The 14109-nt window shown below is 42.1% G+C and overlaps 1 protein-coding gene across 2 annotated transcripts; it reads left to right on the top strand.

The window, feature by feature from the left end:
* The first annotated feature begins 1166 nt into the window (after positions 1–1166).
* On the top strand, positions 1167–12128 carry TXNDC9 (thioredoxin domain containing 9). Of its 2 annotated transcripts, XM_032765386.2 has the most exons (6): positions 1167–1312; positions 2863–3081; positions 6603–6721; positions 7664–7918; positions 10302–10429; positions 11908–12128. In XM_032765386.2, the coding sequence occupies exons 2-5, from the start codon at positions 2893–2895 to the stop codon at positions 10417–10419; spliced, it is 681 nt and encodes a 226-aa protein (XP_032621277.1). In that variant the 5' UTR covers positions 1167–1312; positions 2863–2892; the 3' UTR covers positions 10420–10429; positions 11908–12128. The 2 variants fall into 2 exon arrangements, with proteins under 2 accessions (XP_032621277.1, XP_032621276.1); XM_032765385.2 differs by having other exon boundaries at positions 1168–1312; positions 10302–12128.
* Positions 12129–14109: the final 1981 nt, after the last annotated feature.

Below are 14109 nucleotides of genomic sequence, written 5' to 3'. Positions count from 1 at the left end.
CTTGCTCCTTCACATTTAGAAAAACATCCCATCTTGATTTTAGAATAGTCAGTGACATACTAAAGTCATGTGGTAGAAGCAATGATCTGTTGTGACTACTCCACTCACCGGAAAGCATCGCTGAATATGCTGCACTCAATTTCCCCAGGATTTTACAAACAGCCTAGTGTGACCCTTATTGGCTAGAAGGTTTTTGCCTATGCATCATACACTGATGCCTGAGGAAAGACTTGGCCCCATGTCTGACGTCAAGAGATGCCTATTACGACACAGGCCTAATGAACGGCCTAAAGAGCCAGGAATGACTCCTCCTGACACCAGCAGCCCAAGGCCACAAAGCTGCACTCCCACCTTCCCACCAAACGAGGCCACGGATGGAAGCATCACCCGGCCGTGGGCAACCCCACTCTAGCTGGAGTCCCTGCACACCCAGTGCTTCACACCCATCCCCCAGCCCAGATGGAAGCTCCTGCCCCATTCCTCAGGGTGGCTCCCCAGCCCCAGCCCCAGCCTGAAGGAATAGAGCAGAGCCTCACAGCACCCACAGACAGCAGGTCACGGTCCCCAGCAAGCATCGCACAACACACTGTTCTGCTCTGCACCTGCATGTGTCTCGTGAGGGTGGAGGGGACAGATTCTCCTTGTCTGTCCAGTAATGTGAAAGTGCTTTACAAACAACACGCCTGAGAGGTAAGATGCCGCTGTTGTGTCTGTTTTACACAGAGGGGAGGGGAGCTGCAGTGAGGGAAAACGATTTGCCCAAGGCAGGTAGCAGTTCAGTGGCAGAGCTGTGAATCCCATAGTCTGACTCCCTGTTCTGTGCTCTAACCACGGGGCCACGCTAGTGAATCAGAGCATCCCTTGTTTTCTGTTGTGTATACTGCACACCCCCATGCCCGAGGAGGGAGGGGGTGGGAAATTTCCTTCTCTGGCCTTGGCAGCAGGGTGCAGTGACGGGGCGACCCTAAGGCTGGGCAGCGAGGAGGGGCAGCCTGGAGCTGGCCAGCAGGTGGCAGTAAAGGGGCGGGCTGGGGCTGGCCCGGCAGGGAGCGGGGAGCGTGAGCCTGTTGCCGCTGTTCGCCCTCCGGCCAGAGGGGGAGCAAGGCAGCAGCAATGAGCGCCTCGCTCAGCGGGTCCCTCGTCCGCCCTTGTCTCGCGCCCTCTCCGTAGGCCGCCGTGGTGCTGGGTCCTGGCGTGAAGGCGCATGCGCACTGCGGCCTCTCCCCTCACCACCATCCTACCTGGTGCGAGGCGAGTCAACGATCATCGGATTCGCCAGGCACGAGCTGAGGCCGCGAGACGCGCGGACAGGGTGAGGGAGCGCCGGGGACGGGGACTGTGAGCGGCGCGTCCTGTCCGGCAGCGTTTCCCTTGTCGGCCCAGGGGCCCGGCTGCGGGCTCCTTTCGCTGGGGTGGGGCTGGGATCGCCACGGGCGGTTTGTCCGGGGCGGGGGCGTTGGAGCCGGTGAACGCAGCTGTTGCAGCAGGCGCGAGCCGCGCGTGCGCAATACTTTGTGTTTAGCTGTTGCCTGGCTCGGGGCCCTGTCGCCCTATAGCTGGTGGACCCCCCCCCCCCCGCACTAGGCAGGAGCTGCAGGGGGTAACAGCTGGAGGGTGGGGGTGCATCAGGCACCACCCCCGCCTCACCTCCCCTGGTGGGAAGTGGTGCTGATGCTCGTTTTCTGGAACCGGCTCTCGCTCCCCCCCCACCCCCGGGCTGGGTGTTTCGCTTCACTTCGCTACTTACACTGTAGATGGAATTAAGCCCTACGGGGCTTAAGGTGACCGGCTTATTTTGTAGCACAAATAGGTGGCTGCTGGCTTGCAGGCTGTTCGGGTCCTGAGCTGAATGGTCTCGTTCCCGCCCTGCTGTAAGCCTGTTACAAAACCACCACACAGCACTACATCGCTAGGGGTAAAGTAAACATGGAGCACAATGGGGGAAAACTTAGTGAATTCTTGCAGCTCATTTTTCTCTCTATTCCTGGTACGATGTGTGTCTGAAATTCTGCACAAGGAGGATCTCCACAGAGAAAGATTGAGCCTATGCTGCTGCCCAGAGCAGTCAGTTTTTCACTCACCTGACAGGTGGCAGATCCCTGTTCAGATCCCTCCTCATAGGGCAGAGGAGGGACTTGAACAAAGGGTCTCTCACATCCTGGGTGAGTATCCTAAACACACTGCTAAAGATTATAAGAAAGATCCACCTCCCACTCTTCCCTAGGCTGTTTTGTGTGGCATTAGGTAGCCTCTGCACACACTTACCAGTTCAGGACCTACCGGTGTGTTAGGCAGAGGAGAGCCTATCTCCCCTGGTTTGTGGATTGAGCTGGGCCTTAGGCATGAGATAGGTATTCAGACACCTAGAAAGAGGCAGCAGTGCACATGGCCACAGGCAGAAACATATGTAGGGAACTTCTATACTGAAAACTTAGGCACTGAATGAGTTTAGGCACCTACAGTTAGGTGGAAGCCAGGCATTTGTGTTGTGGATCATAGTGGTGCCTAAAACTGAGACTGAAGTGCCCTTTGTGAATCTGGGCTTCCCTCTCCAAGAAGCTGAATGTGCTATTTTAGCACCTGCCTAGGGAGTCAGAGAATGGGATATGACTGGAATCTTTGTTATCTTGCGTGTGTACCGTGTAAGTATTGTTTTCTTCAGGGGGATTTACAACTCTGTAGACAACTATCTGCATATTAGTTCCTAATAGGATAGGTACTGTCTCTCTTTTCTCCACCCCCAGTTTTGCTACACAGCACTCTATAGATAAGAGATTGGCTTGATCAGGATATGAACTAAAGGCTTAAAATAGGTATTGTTTTATGGTATTCATCTCTACTTTCATGTATTATGTTTTGCAGCTACAAGGAGTGTATTGAATATCCAGAAGAATGGCTGCTGATACTTCTGTTGAAATGTTTTCAAAAGTTCTGGAAAACCAAGTGCTTCAGACTACTAAAGTAGTGGAAGAACAGCTGGATGCTGAGATTCAGAAATTGGACCAGATGGATGAAGATGAATTGGAACGCCTTAAAGAAAGGAGGCTCGAAGCACTAAAGAAATCCCAGCAGCAGAAACAAGTAATTTTCTGGCAGCATTTTACATTCTGAACTTCAAAGAATGGGATCAGATGCTTTATGCACTATAGCAAAGACTACCATAGTTGATTCTGTTTGTGTTTGATAGAAAATCTCGGGGGAGGGTAGGTGTTGAATAGCAGTACACTTGTTCGGGCTGAAATGTGGCATAGAATCATAGAATACAACATGTCTAACACATTTGAATTTTTGGCCTTGATTTAGAACAGTTTGGTAACATCAAAATTATACAAAAGTATATTAAAAAAAATCTGGATTAAGAGAAGGGTAAGCAAATAAACTGATATTTGAATTTGATTATGTTCATATTCAGGTGATTGAGACCTCAAATATTATTGACTGAAAACACCAGTAATGCACACTTGCCAGCAGATTTTAGGGATCCTTCTCCTCCAAACTTCTAAACATTTGAAGTCTTCTTGTGGTAGTATGCAAGTCCCTCCCTCTCTATGTTTTGAGGCATTTTACAAAAGGAATGATGCATTGCCTCTCCCAGCTCTTTAGCCTATCCTCATTCTGCAAAGGGGCTTCTCACAATCCAGTAAGACTTTGGGATGTATGTGAAGAAAACGTACTTGCTCATGTTTTTTTGCAGGGGCAGGAAATGATCCTACCTTGTTGTTGCAACCATCTCATTAAACTATTGATCTTGATGTTTCCCAAAAATCTTTTGCAACATAGCTTGGGTTTTCTTAGCAAGCGGTATGGAACTTAAGCTGCAAATAGGGAATTCCGTTGGGTTTCCCTGCCTACTATCGCCTCAAAAACTATAAAACTGGACAGTGATAGGCGGTGGAAAGAGGGCATTCCAGTTGTGAAGGGAATAGTAGAGGCCAATATTAGGCTTTGAGATGTGGATGCAGCTGAATATGGCTAAAAGACAGGGAACAAAGGGTGGGAATTAATGGTAAATTCTCAGAATGGAGAGGGGTAACTAGTGGTGTTCCCCAAGGGTCAGTCCTAGGACCAATCCTATTCAATTTATTCATAAATGATCTGGAGAAAGGGGTAAACAGTGAGGTGGCAAAGTTTGCAGATGATACTAAACTACTCAAGATAGTTAAGACCAAAGCAGATTGTGAAGAACTTCAAAAAGATCTCACAAAACTAAGTGATTGGGCAACAAAATGGCAAATGAAATGTAATGTGGATAAATGTAAAGTAATGCACATTGGAAAAAATAACCCCAACTACACATACAATATGATGGGGGCTAATTTAGCTACAACGAGTCAGGAAAAAGATCTTGGCGTCATCGTGGATAGTTCTCTGAAGATGTCCACGCAGTGTGCAGAGGCGGTCAAAAAAGCAAACAGGATGTTAGGAATCATTAAAAAGGGGAAAGAGAATAAGACTGAGAATATATTATTGCCCTTATATAAATCCATGGTACGCCCACATCTCGAATACTGTGTACAGATGTGGTCTCCTCACCTCAAAAAAGATATTCTAGCACTAGAAAAGGTTCAGAAAAGGGCAACTAAAATGATTAGGGGTTTGGAGAGGGTCCCATATGAGGAAAGATTAAAGAGGCTAGGACTCTTCAGCTTGGAAAAGAGGAGACTAAGGGGGGATATGATAGAGGTATATAAAATCATGAGTGATGTGGAGAAAGTGGATAAGGAAAAGTTATTTACTTATTCCCATAATACAAGAACTAGGGGTGACCAAATGAAATTAATAGGTAGCAGATTTAAAACAAATAAAAGGAAGTTCTTCTTGACTCAGCACACAGTCAACTTGTGGAACTCCTTACCTGAGGAGATTGTGAAGGCTGGGATTATAACAATGTTTAAAAGGGAACTGGATAAATTCATAGTGGCTAAGTCCATAAATGGCTATTAGCCAGGAAGGGTAAAAAATGATGTCTCTAGCCTCTGTTCACCAGAGGATGGAGATGGATGGCAGGAGAGAGATCACTTGATCATTGCCTGTTAGGTTCACTCCCTCTGGGACACCTGGCATTGGCCACTGTCAGTAGAGAGATACTGGGCTAGATAGATCTTTGGTCTGACCCGGTACGGCCATTCTTATGTTTCTAATATCTGTCATTGTTAGGCTGGAATGCTGAGGGATATGGAACCTTAATAGTTCTGACTCAAGGTAGACCTGAACATATTTTTTTGATAATGTAACATGTCTGTCTCTATTGCTGATTTTCCTTGAAGAACAGTTTAGTTTGTTGTTGACTCTCTTTCTATTTCTTCTTCTTTGTAGTCTCTTGATCAAAAAAAAATAAAAATAATTAGGCTATACTAGGCGCCATGAGCATGGACAACATTCAGGATATTTATGACCTCCTTTTAACTCAATTCACTCCTTTTTAGGGTAACACTTTTTTTTGCACTGGCATCTTGTTGAAACTGCTTTGTTTTACCTTTAAAAATTAGGCAACTTGAGATTTAGCTTTGGAAAAGCATATACTGCTTGTAAACATCTAGCTTACTCAATCCTTCTCCAATGAGTGCAAAGTAATTTTTATTATAAAGGGCTAGACTTTCAAAATTGCAGGCACACATCTGCACACCTAATCATGCAATTACTGCAATTTACATGTCCCATTATAACTTTTCCCTTGTGAAATTGTAACTGTGCATTCAGTAAAAACAAGCATGCATTTTTGTGTGTATAATTGCGTGCATGTTGTTCTGGAAAACATGCTTACATTGGGGTATTTGGATTGAACCTAGATGTTTGAGGACTTTTTGTTTGTATACAATTGTCATTTTTAAAGATTATCTAAATACTTAATCTGTCTGTTGTAAAGCCACCTCTGGTGACCTTTATAATGTTGAGATGCTAATGCATGTTTCAGAAGTTTTAAAAATACAGTATTCGTCTGCATTTTCTATATAGGGACAACTGAAAATAAATCTGTTTTAAAGTGTGCTGTGCCATGCTTTCTGTATGTGTGTTGTGTTGTTGTTGTTGCGATTTTTTTTGTGATGTCATGCTTTGGTGAATTTTTTTCAGTGTACAATTACTTTCTGAAGAGGGCAGTCCGCATTGCAACTTTGAGGGTCCCAAAATTGTTGAGAGAACTTTGGGGTTTATATCCTCTCTTGAATACTGGCGGTTTAATCTATTCTTCGTAGGAGGTTATGCTATGGAAGCGTATCGTATTCTGTACAAGGACTGCAGCTCTCAACAAAGCAGTGACTCCTGCTCCTCTTCTACCCCACCAAAAAAAAAAAATATCAGCAGATTAACCCAGCAGCCATGTCCAAACTAGTGGTTTTTCATCCACTGTGCAGGGGAAGAAGGGGTGAAGAGAGAAAAGTAGTTTGCCTTCAAATGTTTCCAAGTAAAACCTTCCTGCCTCTTCCCCTCTTTATAAAAAAAAAAAAAAAAAAAAAAGGGCTTTCAGGTGGCAGTCTTTTTTTTTATGGAATATAAATATATTTTTATAACATGTCAGAGTTCTCCAAAAGTAATATTGCTCTCAGAATAGATTAAATGCAATTAAGAAACATAGTACTAACTTTTTGCTTTCTCATCATTAGGAATGGCTCTCAAAAGGACATGGAGAATATAGAGAAATCCCAAGTGAGAGAGACTTTTTTCAAGAAGTCAAAGGGAGTAAAAATGTGGTTTGCCATTTCTATAGAGATACAAACTTCAGGTACTGTAAATACCTTATTTTAAAGAGACTCTTGTGATGCTAAAAATGTGTAAAAGTAAATAAATTATTCTAAAAGCAGCAAGTGAAACTGAATGTAGAGGTTTTAAAATCAACAGATCTGTCAAATCTCACAGAGCAGGGGGGCCTGCAATCAGTCATGTTTCTACTAAAACTAAATAAGCATCTAAATACTTAACATGGGGCTTATTTTATAACATCATATAATTATGCTGACCAGCTTAGTAAATTGATATCTGAAAATACTCACGAAGGTCTGTAGACAGGATTTCTAGGGGAGCATTTTGCTTCACATCATCGTTGCTTAGCTTTGAGGCAGGCAGTTCATTAATATTAAGCTGAACAGCCATGCCAGGTAATGGAACTAGGTAAAATTCATTTTGAAACGAGTTTATCCCTAGAAAAGGGTCATTGGAAAACTTGGTAGCAGAGGAAAAGAATTGGTGGTGATTGTGGTGGTGAACAAATTGGTGGAATTTGTGGTGGTGAACAAATCTCACTAGATTGCTTCTTAAAAACTTGGGCCTGATCTTGTTCCTATTGAAGTTGAATAGCAAAATTCCCACATACTTGACTGTGAGCAACAACATGCCCTAATGAAAGATGAGAACATTTCCTATGAACTGCTGGCAGCCAGAGGCTTCAAGGAAGGAACGTGTTATCCCAATTTGCCCAACCACAATGCCAAGTCACTTATTTTGATAACCTTGAAATCCAGATAATGCAAGTTGAAGCTCTTGAATATTTAGTAAACTGATTGGAATATTTTATTTTTCCCTAAAAGTAAAACCAAAAGTAACAAGTTATGTCTGTAATGTTGATTCTTCAAATATGACCTTAATAATAAGAATTCAGCACTGAAGTAGACTTAAATGATTTATGGCCTTTGTGATACCTAACTGATAAGTATTTTTTTTTCCACAGATGCCTGATATTAGACAAGCATTTGGCAGCACTTTCAAAGAAACACATTGAAACAAAATTCCTGAAATTAAATGCTGAAAAATCTCCATTCCTGTGCGAGAGATTGGGCATCAAAGTAATTCCCACTTTAGCACTAGTAAAAGATGGAAAAACACAAGATTTTATTGTTGGCTTTACTGATCTTGGTAATACGGATGACTTTATCACAGAAACTCTAGAATGGAGATTAGGCTGTTCAGACATAATTAATTACAGGTAATGAATATATTTGGTTTTTTAAGTTAATGTGTGAGGGTTATATTTACAGATTCATTTTTTGCATAAAGATTCTGTTGATGTTTAGTATGCCCAAGACCAAAGTGAGCTAATAATCCAACTATTACAGCAATAAACCTTTGGCAAGGAAAACAAAGAGAAGGCCTCTCAGGAAGCTCCTGAGAAAAGGAAGTTTTCCCAATACTAGTGAAAACAAACAAAGCTCTGGCCTTTGGGCTTTAGGATAACCAGTTCCCACCCACTCTCTTTACAGCCGCTTCTTAATAAGTCAGCTGAAGGCCCAGCCTTTCCTCCCAAACCAATTCAGTCTTTACCGGATATCTTCACACTTGCACTGTTCAGCTGGGTATGGGGCATGTGCCTGTCCAAGGTGATAGCAAAATGTAGGTTAAATATCATTTGACTTTAGAAAGTCTGTTACTGAAAAAAGTGCAAATGATTTCTATTATGTTGCATTTGCAAAGAACTGTCACATAGCCTTGTGTTTTGTGATCATTAATGGAAAGACATCGATAGTAAAAACCAGGAGTAGAATTAAGGTATTGTGGGATCTGCAATCTGAATTTACTGATTAAAAGGTCAACCTTGTTATCACATTAATGTACCTTCTTTTGCTTTTAATATTCTTGGCTTTTTTAAAGCTAAGTTATTAAAAATAGGGAAAGTTTTTCCATTAAACTCCTCTACATTTATTTGAATGTTAAATCTTCAAATTGTAGAATGTATTCTTGTTCTTCTTTAAAAAGAAGCCCACTGTTCGGAGTGGGAACAGTATATTGTAGTCTCATGGGAGCTAAGCTGTAGTTAACACACTCCTAGTCTTAAGTATTGTATTTTTTCAGTGCCTTTCTAGAACTCTGTTTTTGTTTGGGCACTTCATTAATCTGTAACTGTGTCTGGAGGAATGTCCGCTTCCTCTTCCCTTTTCCCTTTCTTCCACACCAGTAGCGAGCAAGCAGAGAGGGGGTGGCCAAAGAGAATATATTAGTAGGATTCAACAAATGAGAAACAAATGGACTTGCTGGATTGTAATTTATATGAGAGAACCTATTCTGTGAATGCTGTAGTGTCTTGAATCTTGTAAATATTGATGGGCTGGCTCATTCCTCACGTGATAAAACTTAGAGGAAGGGATGAGGTGGGAGGAACCTGTATTAGGTTCTCCTTACAGAGTTTCTCCATTAGCCCTCCCTCTGCAAAATGAGCCACAAACCCTGCAGATCACCAGGGATCCACTGTAGGCTACAGCCATCTGTGTGAAGGCTCTGTATGTCCACACTACTCTGGAATCCTAGTCTCATATGTCCTGCTCTGTGAGCTTCTGACTAGCTCTCCTCAGGAACCTTGCTTAAGAGGAGGCAGCTGCATAAGAAAGAGAGTACAACCTTGCTGTCTTAAGGCATGGCTACACTTGTAGATGTAGAGCGCCAGGAGTTAAACCAGCCCTTGGAGACAGCAGCAAGGAAAGCACTGCCGTTTGTTTACACTGTCAGCTGCAAGCGCAGTGGCGTGGCCACATTAGCAGCTCTTGCAGTGCCACAGAGAGCAGTCCATTGTCGTAGCTATCCCAGTTTGCAAGTAGCTGCAACGTGCTTTTTAAATGAGGCGAGGGTGGAATGTGACGGGGTGAGGGTGGAGTGTGACAGGGAGTATGTTGTGGATATGTCGGGGGGGAGGCAGTGTGTCAGCATTCTATCTTGTAAGTTCAGACAGCAGCAGGGGGAAACTCTGACATCAGCCCCCTACATGCACAAATGCCTGACCAGGCAGCAGCAGCATTCCACAGTTATGGTTTGCCTTGTCCCAGAGCAGATAAGCAGTTGGCTGTCAGAAATGGAGCGTTGAAAGGGGATATCCGCATGCCTGCAGCCGAGTTCAAAATAATGACGAGTGGCCTCTTGACTTCAAGGGATTATGGGATGTTTCCGGACGCCAATCACAGTGCAGTAATGCAACATGTTGTCCATACTGACCCCAGGGATTTCAGCCAGGGTGCAGGAAGCTCTATGCTTCTTGTGGAGGTAGATTACCAGGGGCACTCCTGCTGCAGAGTCCAGGTGCTCTTAGTGCCTTGCTAGCGTGGACACCTCAGGAGTTAGGGCGCCCGGGGCTGATTTAATGCGCTCTAATTTGCAAGTGTAGCCAAGGGCTTAGTCTTACTTTCTCTGGCAATCTCTGGTTTTAGTGAGGTGCAGGGGGGAGATTAAGGGTATAAAAAGAACATGCTCCTCCTAGCCACTATTGATCCCAACCCCTCTTTCTTGAAACAGATTTGTCCAATTGCTTCTCTGGGTCTGTGCTGCTGTCTGCTCATATATTTTTACCTTTTTGCTTTAAACAGCAAAATTTTATTTCTTTCTAGTGGAAACTTGATGGACCCACCTTTTCAGAGCCAAAAGAAATTTGGAACCATTGTGACAAAGCTGGATAAGAAAACTATCAGAGGAAAGAGATATGATTCAGATTCTGATGACGACTAAAAGCTCAGCTGTAAATCTTTGTATATCATTTTTTGTTTAAGCTTGATACATTTCTAGGAATGTTTTTATAAAGTCTATTGATTTCGGTATGTTTGCACATAATACTCCATTTTTCTGTACAATTTTATAAACCGATTACATTCAAAGAAATTCCAACTATTTGTTTGTCTTTGGAAGTAGGTTGAAAATCTGAGCCCCTTTGAACCAGGTATCAACTGGGAACTTACCATAAATTTAATCTGTTATTTCAAAACATTTCCAAAATTTGCATCTCAGTATTTTATACCATTTATCATATTTTCAGTAAAGGAAACCTAAAGATGCAAGAATTGCAAATAACTATTTCCGGAGTAGGGCATCTTAAAGCATTGCTTATCTTATAGTGCTATAGTGTAGCATTGACTAACTTAACTACATTGGACTATAAATTGTAAAACAGTCTTAACTTTTGTAAATTTTCAAGTAAATTGGCAAAATTTCCCATTTACCAAGTACGTATACCACATGTTGATGTGTGCTATTACCTGCTGGTTCAGCTGCAACAAGTGTACTGAAACCACCTTGCTTGCAGGGTTATGTAATATAAATTCTATGGTTGTGAATTTTAGAGCAGATGCTTATACAAAAGATTAGGTAGGATAAGAACATCAGGAGGGACAGAGTTTGTTTTTAATTTGATGCAGTGCAATATATTTTACTGCACTGTTGCTCTTCAGTAATATATAGGGCCTTACCTGAATTGTGAGATAATCTTCAAATAATTGCAGCCTAGTTACAGCTAAGACATGGACAATTGCAGAAAAGTAATAATGGACCATTTTTAATAGCAGTAATTTGGAAAAGCCACAATAGACCTACAATATAAACAACTCAACTATTATATTATGCCTGCAAATTTTGCACCTATTACATTCATTGAAAAAAAAAAAGTAACCAGTACAATATAAAATTCAGAAAACTAAAAGTCTTAACACAACTGCTGTAGAAATCAAGTTGTCACTTTAGCCATTTACGTATTACAGGCATTGACTGTTAGTGCAGTATGCCCTGCTACAGTGGTCTCCTTTATGCCCTGTCTGCTTTGTCAAGACTTGTCCATACTGAGATACTGTATGCTCAGCATCCACAGGATTAGGCAAGATCAATAGTGATTGCTTTGCTGTCTCGGCTAACTCTGGAAAACACTGTAGAACAGAAGATAATTTAATGTATTAATGGGGAAAACGTGTGTTGCAAACCTCAACTGTATGCAAAATTGTGGACTCTGGGAAGAAACTAAAACAAAATTGCGGTGGAAACCTAATATTCCAAAGCTGCGATTTCCACAATAGCACAAGTGAAGTAGGATTTTAGTAATAGATGTATTTTTTCAGAAGAGGTGTCTCTCTCTCCTCGTTGAAGCTCTGAGGCTAGCATGGAGTTTAGTTTATCTAGCTGAAGAGTGGATGAGTTTCTTCAGTGTTCATAAACACTAGTTCTTAATTGCAGAGCAATGCAAGTCCTCTTGAGGAATAAGCATCTGTGGCACTTCCAGCTCCTTTTTGGCCCAACAAGCAAGGTGAAGACTGGAAATCTAATCATTCTCACTGCTTAGTAGTAAAGAACACTTGCCAATGGGCCAGCCCAGCAATATATTTCTCTTAAGTCTGTAAATCTCAATTATATTTTGTTTCAGTTCATGTATGTTGAAATAAAGTTATTTGAATTTGGATGTTGCTGGTTATTCCTTCCAAAAGTAGTTTAGCATGACTGTGATGTTTTTTACCCATAGAGCTTTCAGCAAGTCACACATTTTAAGTTTATTGACTTCTTAACAGAGCAGATGCTAGTTAAAATTTTAGCTTAACAGCAGGGGAACAGTTATCTTGCTGAAAGAACAGTAAATCCACTTCATACCAATGCAAGAACTAGATATTCATGTCTCTGTTGTGGGGAGAGAAGTGCCAAAACAGGTTTTTCCGTGCATTAAAATCTCATATCGGTGCACAGTGTTGTGTAATCTCAGAGTATAGTTACAGTAATAATACTCCTTGCATCCAGTTTTGCTGAAATGGATGATTGAATGTAATGGTTCACTAGTAGGTTCATATGCCACAACAATAATTGAACATCTATATGCCGAGTTCTACTTGCTTTGACTGGGAAAACATGTAACTATTAGCCATCACCCCAAACACTACACCCTCTACAGGCCCTAGGAAAAGTAAAACTATTGCCATTGCTGAAATCTTGGCATTTATGGTTATTTATTCAGTTTGTCTCACTTTCAGGATATCTATCATAGTCTCCTTACAATATGCACATTAGTTTGAATCTGATACGCAATTATGTATTTCAGGTAGATACCTGTTGGATTGCTTCCAGTATATTCCTTCTTAAAATACAGCTAAAACTGGTAAACAAAATCAAAAGTAGGTTATCCCATTTTCTAATATGTATGTGATTTCATCCCCTTAAAGAAGTACTCCAAGTAAACATAGAATTTAAGGTCTGTTTCAAACAATGGTGTTAGAGGGCCTATTCCTTCACACTCCCCCTTCCCTGGTCCTCCTTGCGTGAACAGAGCAACATACCTGAAGTCCGTTGATGTTTATTGGGGTGAACTTCCAGCAAGCTTAAATCCAAGTTCCTTTTTCCTTATTTTCGAATCCCAACTTACTTCCTCAGACTGTCACAGTGAGAGAAGGTCCCTACACAGGCAGACAGTGATTCTGATTCTTTCATACCTCTATAAGTAGCTAAATGATAAACATATATCTAAATTCTTAAAGTATAGGTAGGCCTTTACAGACAGGACTGACTATCTATATCCTAACACTGCACCCCTTTTTCCTTTTGGTGTCCTGCTGCCCAGGTATCCCTGGAAAAGCATAGGACATATGGCAACACAATTCCTGATAGGGCCAGGCATCAAGGTGGAAGGTGTCGATATTCAGTCTGTCCCACTGCCCCTTGTGTAGTATAGTGCCCTGCACCTTCTCTCATACGGGCATACCACACCTATTCCAATTAGTGTTCCAGACTTCCCATCATAGAGGGCACCATAAGGTTAGGTCTGGGTTGTTCAGTACATGGGTGGGGGAGCTTCATTACTTATAGGTTATAATTAGTGGCTGTTCTCTAGGGGATTGTGCCATATGCAACGTAACACAAATACAGTTAACAATACACCAGCTGCTATGATAATCCACAGCAACACCAAGAGTCCTGACCACTGCAGTATGGTCGAACATCCTGGCCACCACCAAAACCACTGCTGCTTCTCTTCTGATAGGGTTAAAATTTTGCCAGTGCCATCCTGTAGTGTGTATTGTAAGTGTGTCCAGCTGTTGGTGCTTGCAGCAAGTTGCTCTTGTAATCTTTGTGTACTCTTATCTGTATTGTGTCCATTAAATATCCACAGTGAAATTTGGTATTGTCTAAAGCAATTCAACTACTTGATACGGCATGGGGTAGTAGGTGCTGGTTCGATTGTTTACAACAATTAAGGCCACTTATCCATTGGTGCACCTGTCATAACTAGATAGGTAAGGTAAGGGTTAAGTTTCTTTTACCTGGAAAGGGTAACCAAACACCTGACCAGGGGACCAATCAGAGAACTGGATTGTTTAAAGTCAGGGGCGGGAATTTGTATACTCTGTGTCTTTTTTGTTTTCTCGGCTGTGAGTAAACAAGGTTTCCTCCTAACTC

Source organism: Chelonoidis abingdonii, chromosome 1 (genome assembly GCF_003597395.2).
Source record: "Chelonoidis abingdonii isolate Lonesome George chromosome 1, CheloAbing_2.0, whole genome shotgun sequence".
Classification (NCBI taxonomy): Eukaryota; Metazoa; Chordata; order Testudines; family Testudinidae; genus Chelonoidis; species Chelonoidis abingdonii.
This window is presented reverse-complemented; position numbering and strand designations above follow the sequence as displayed.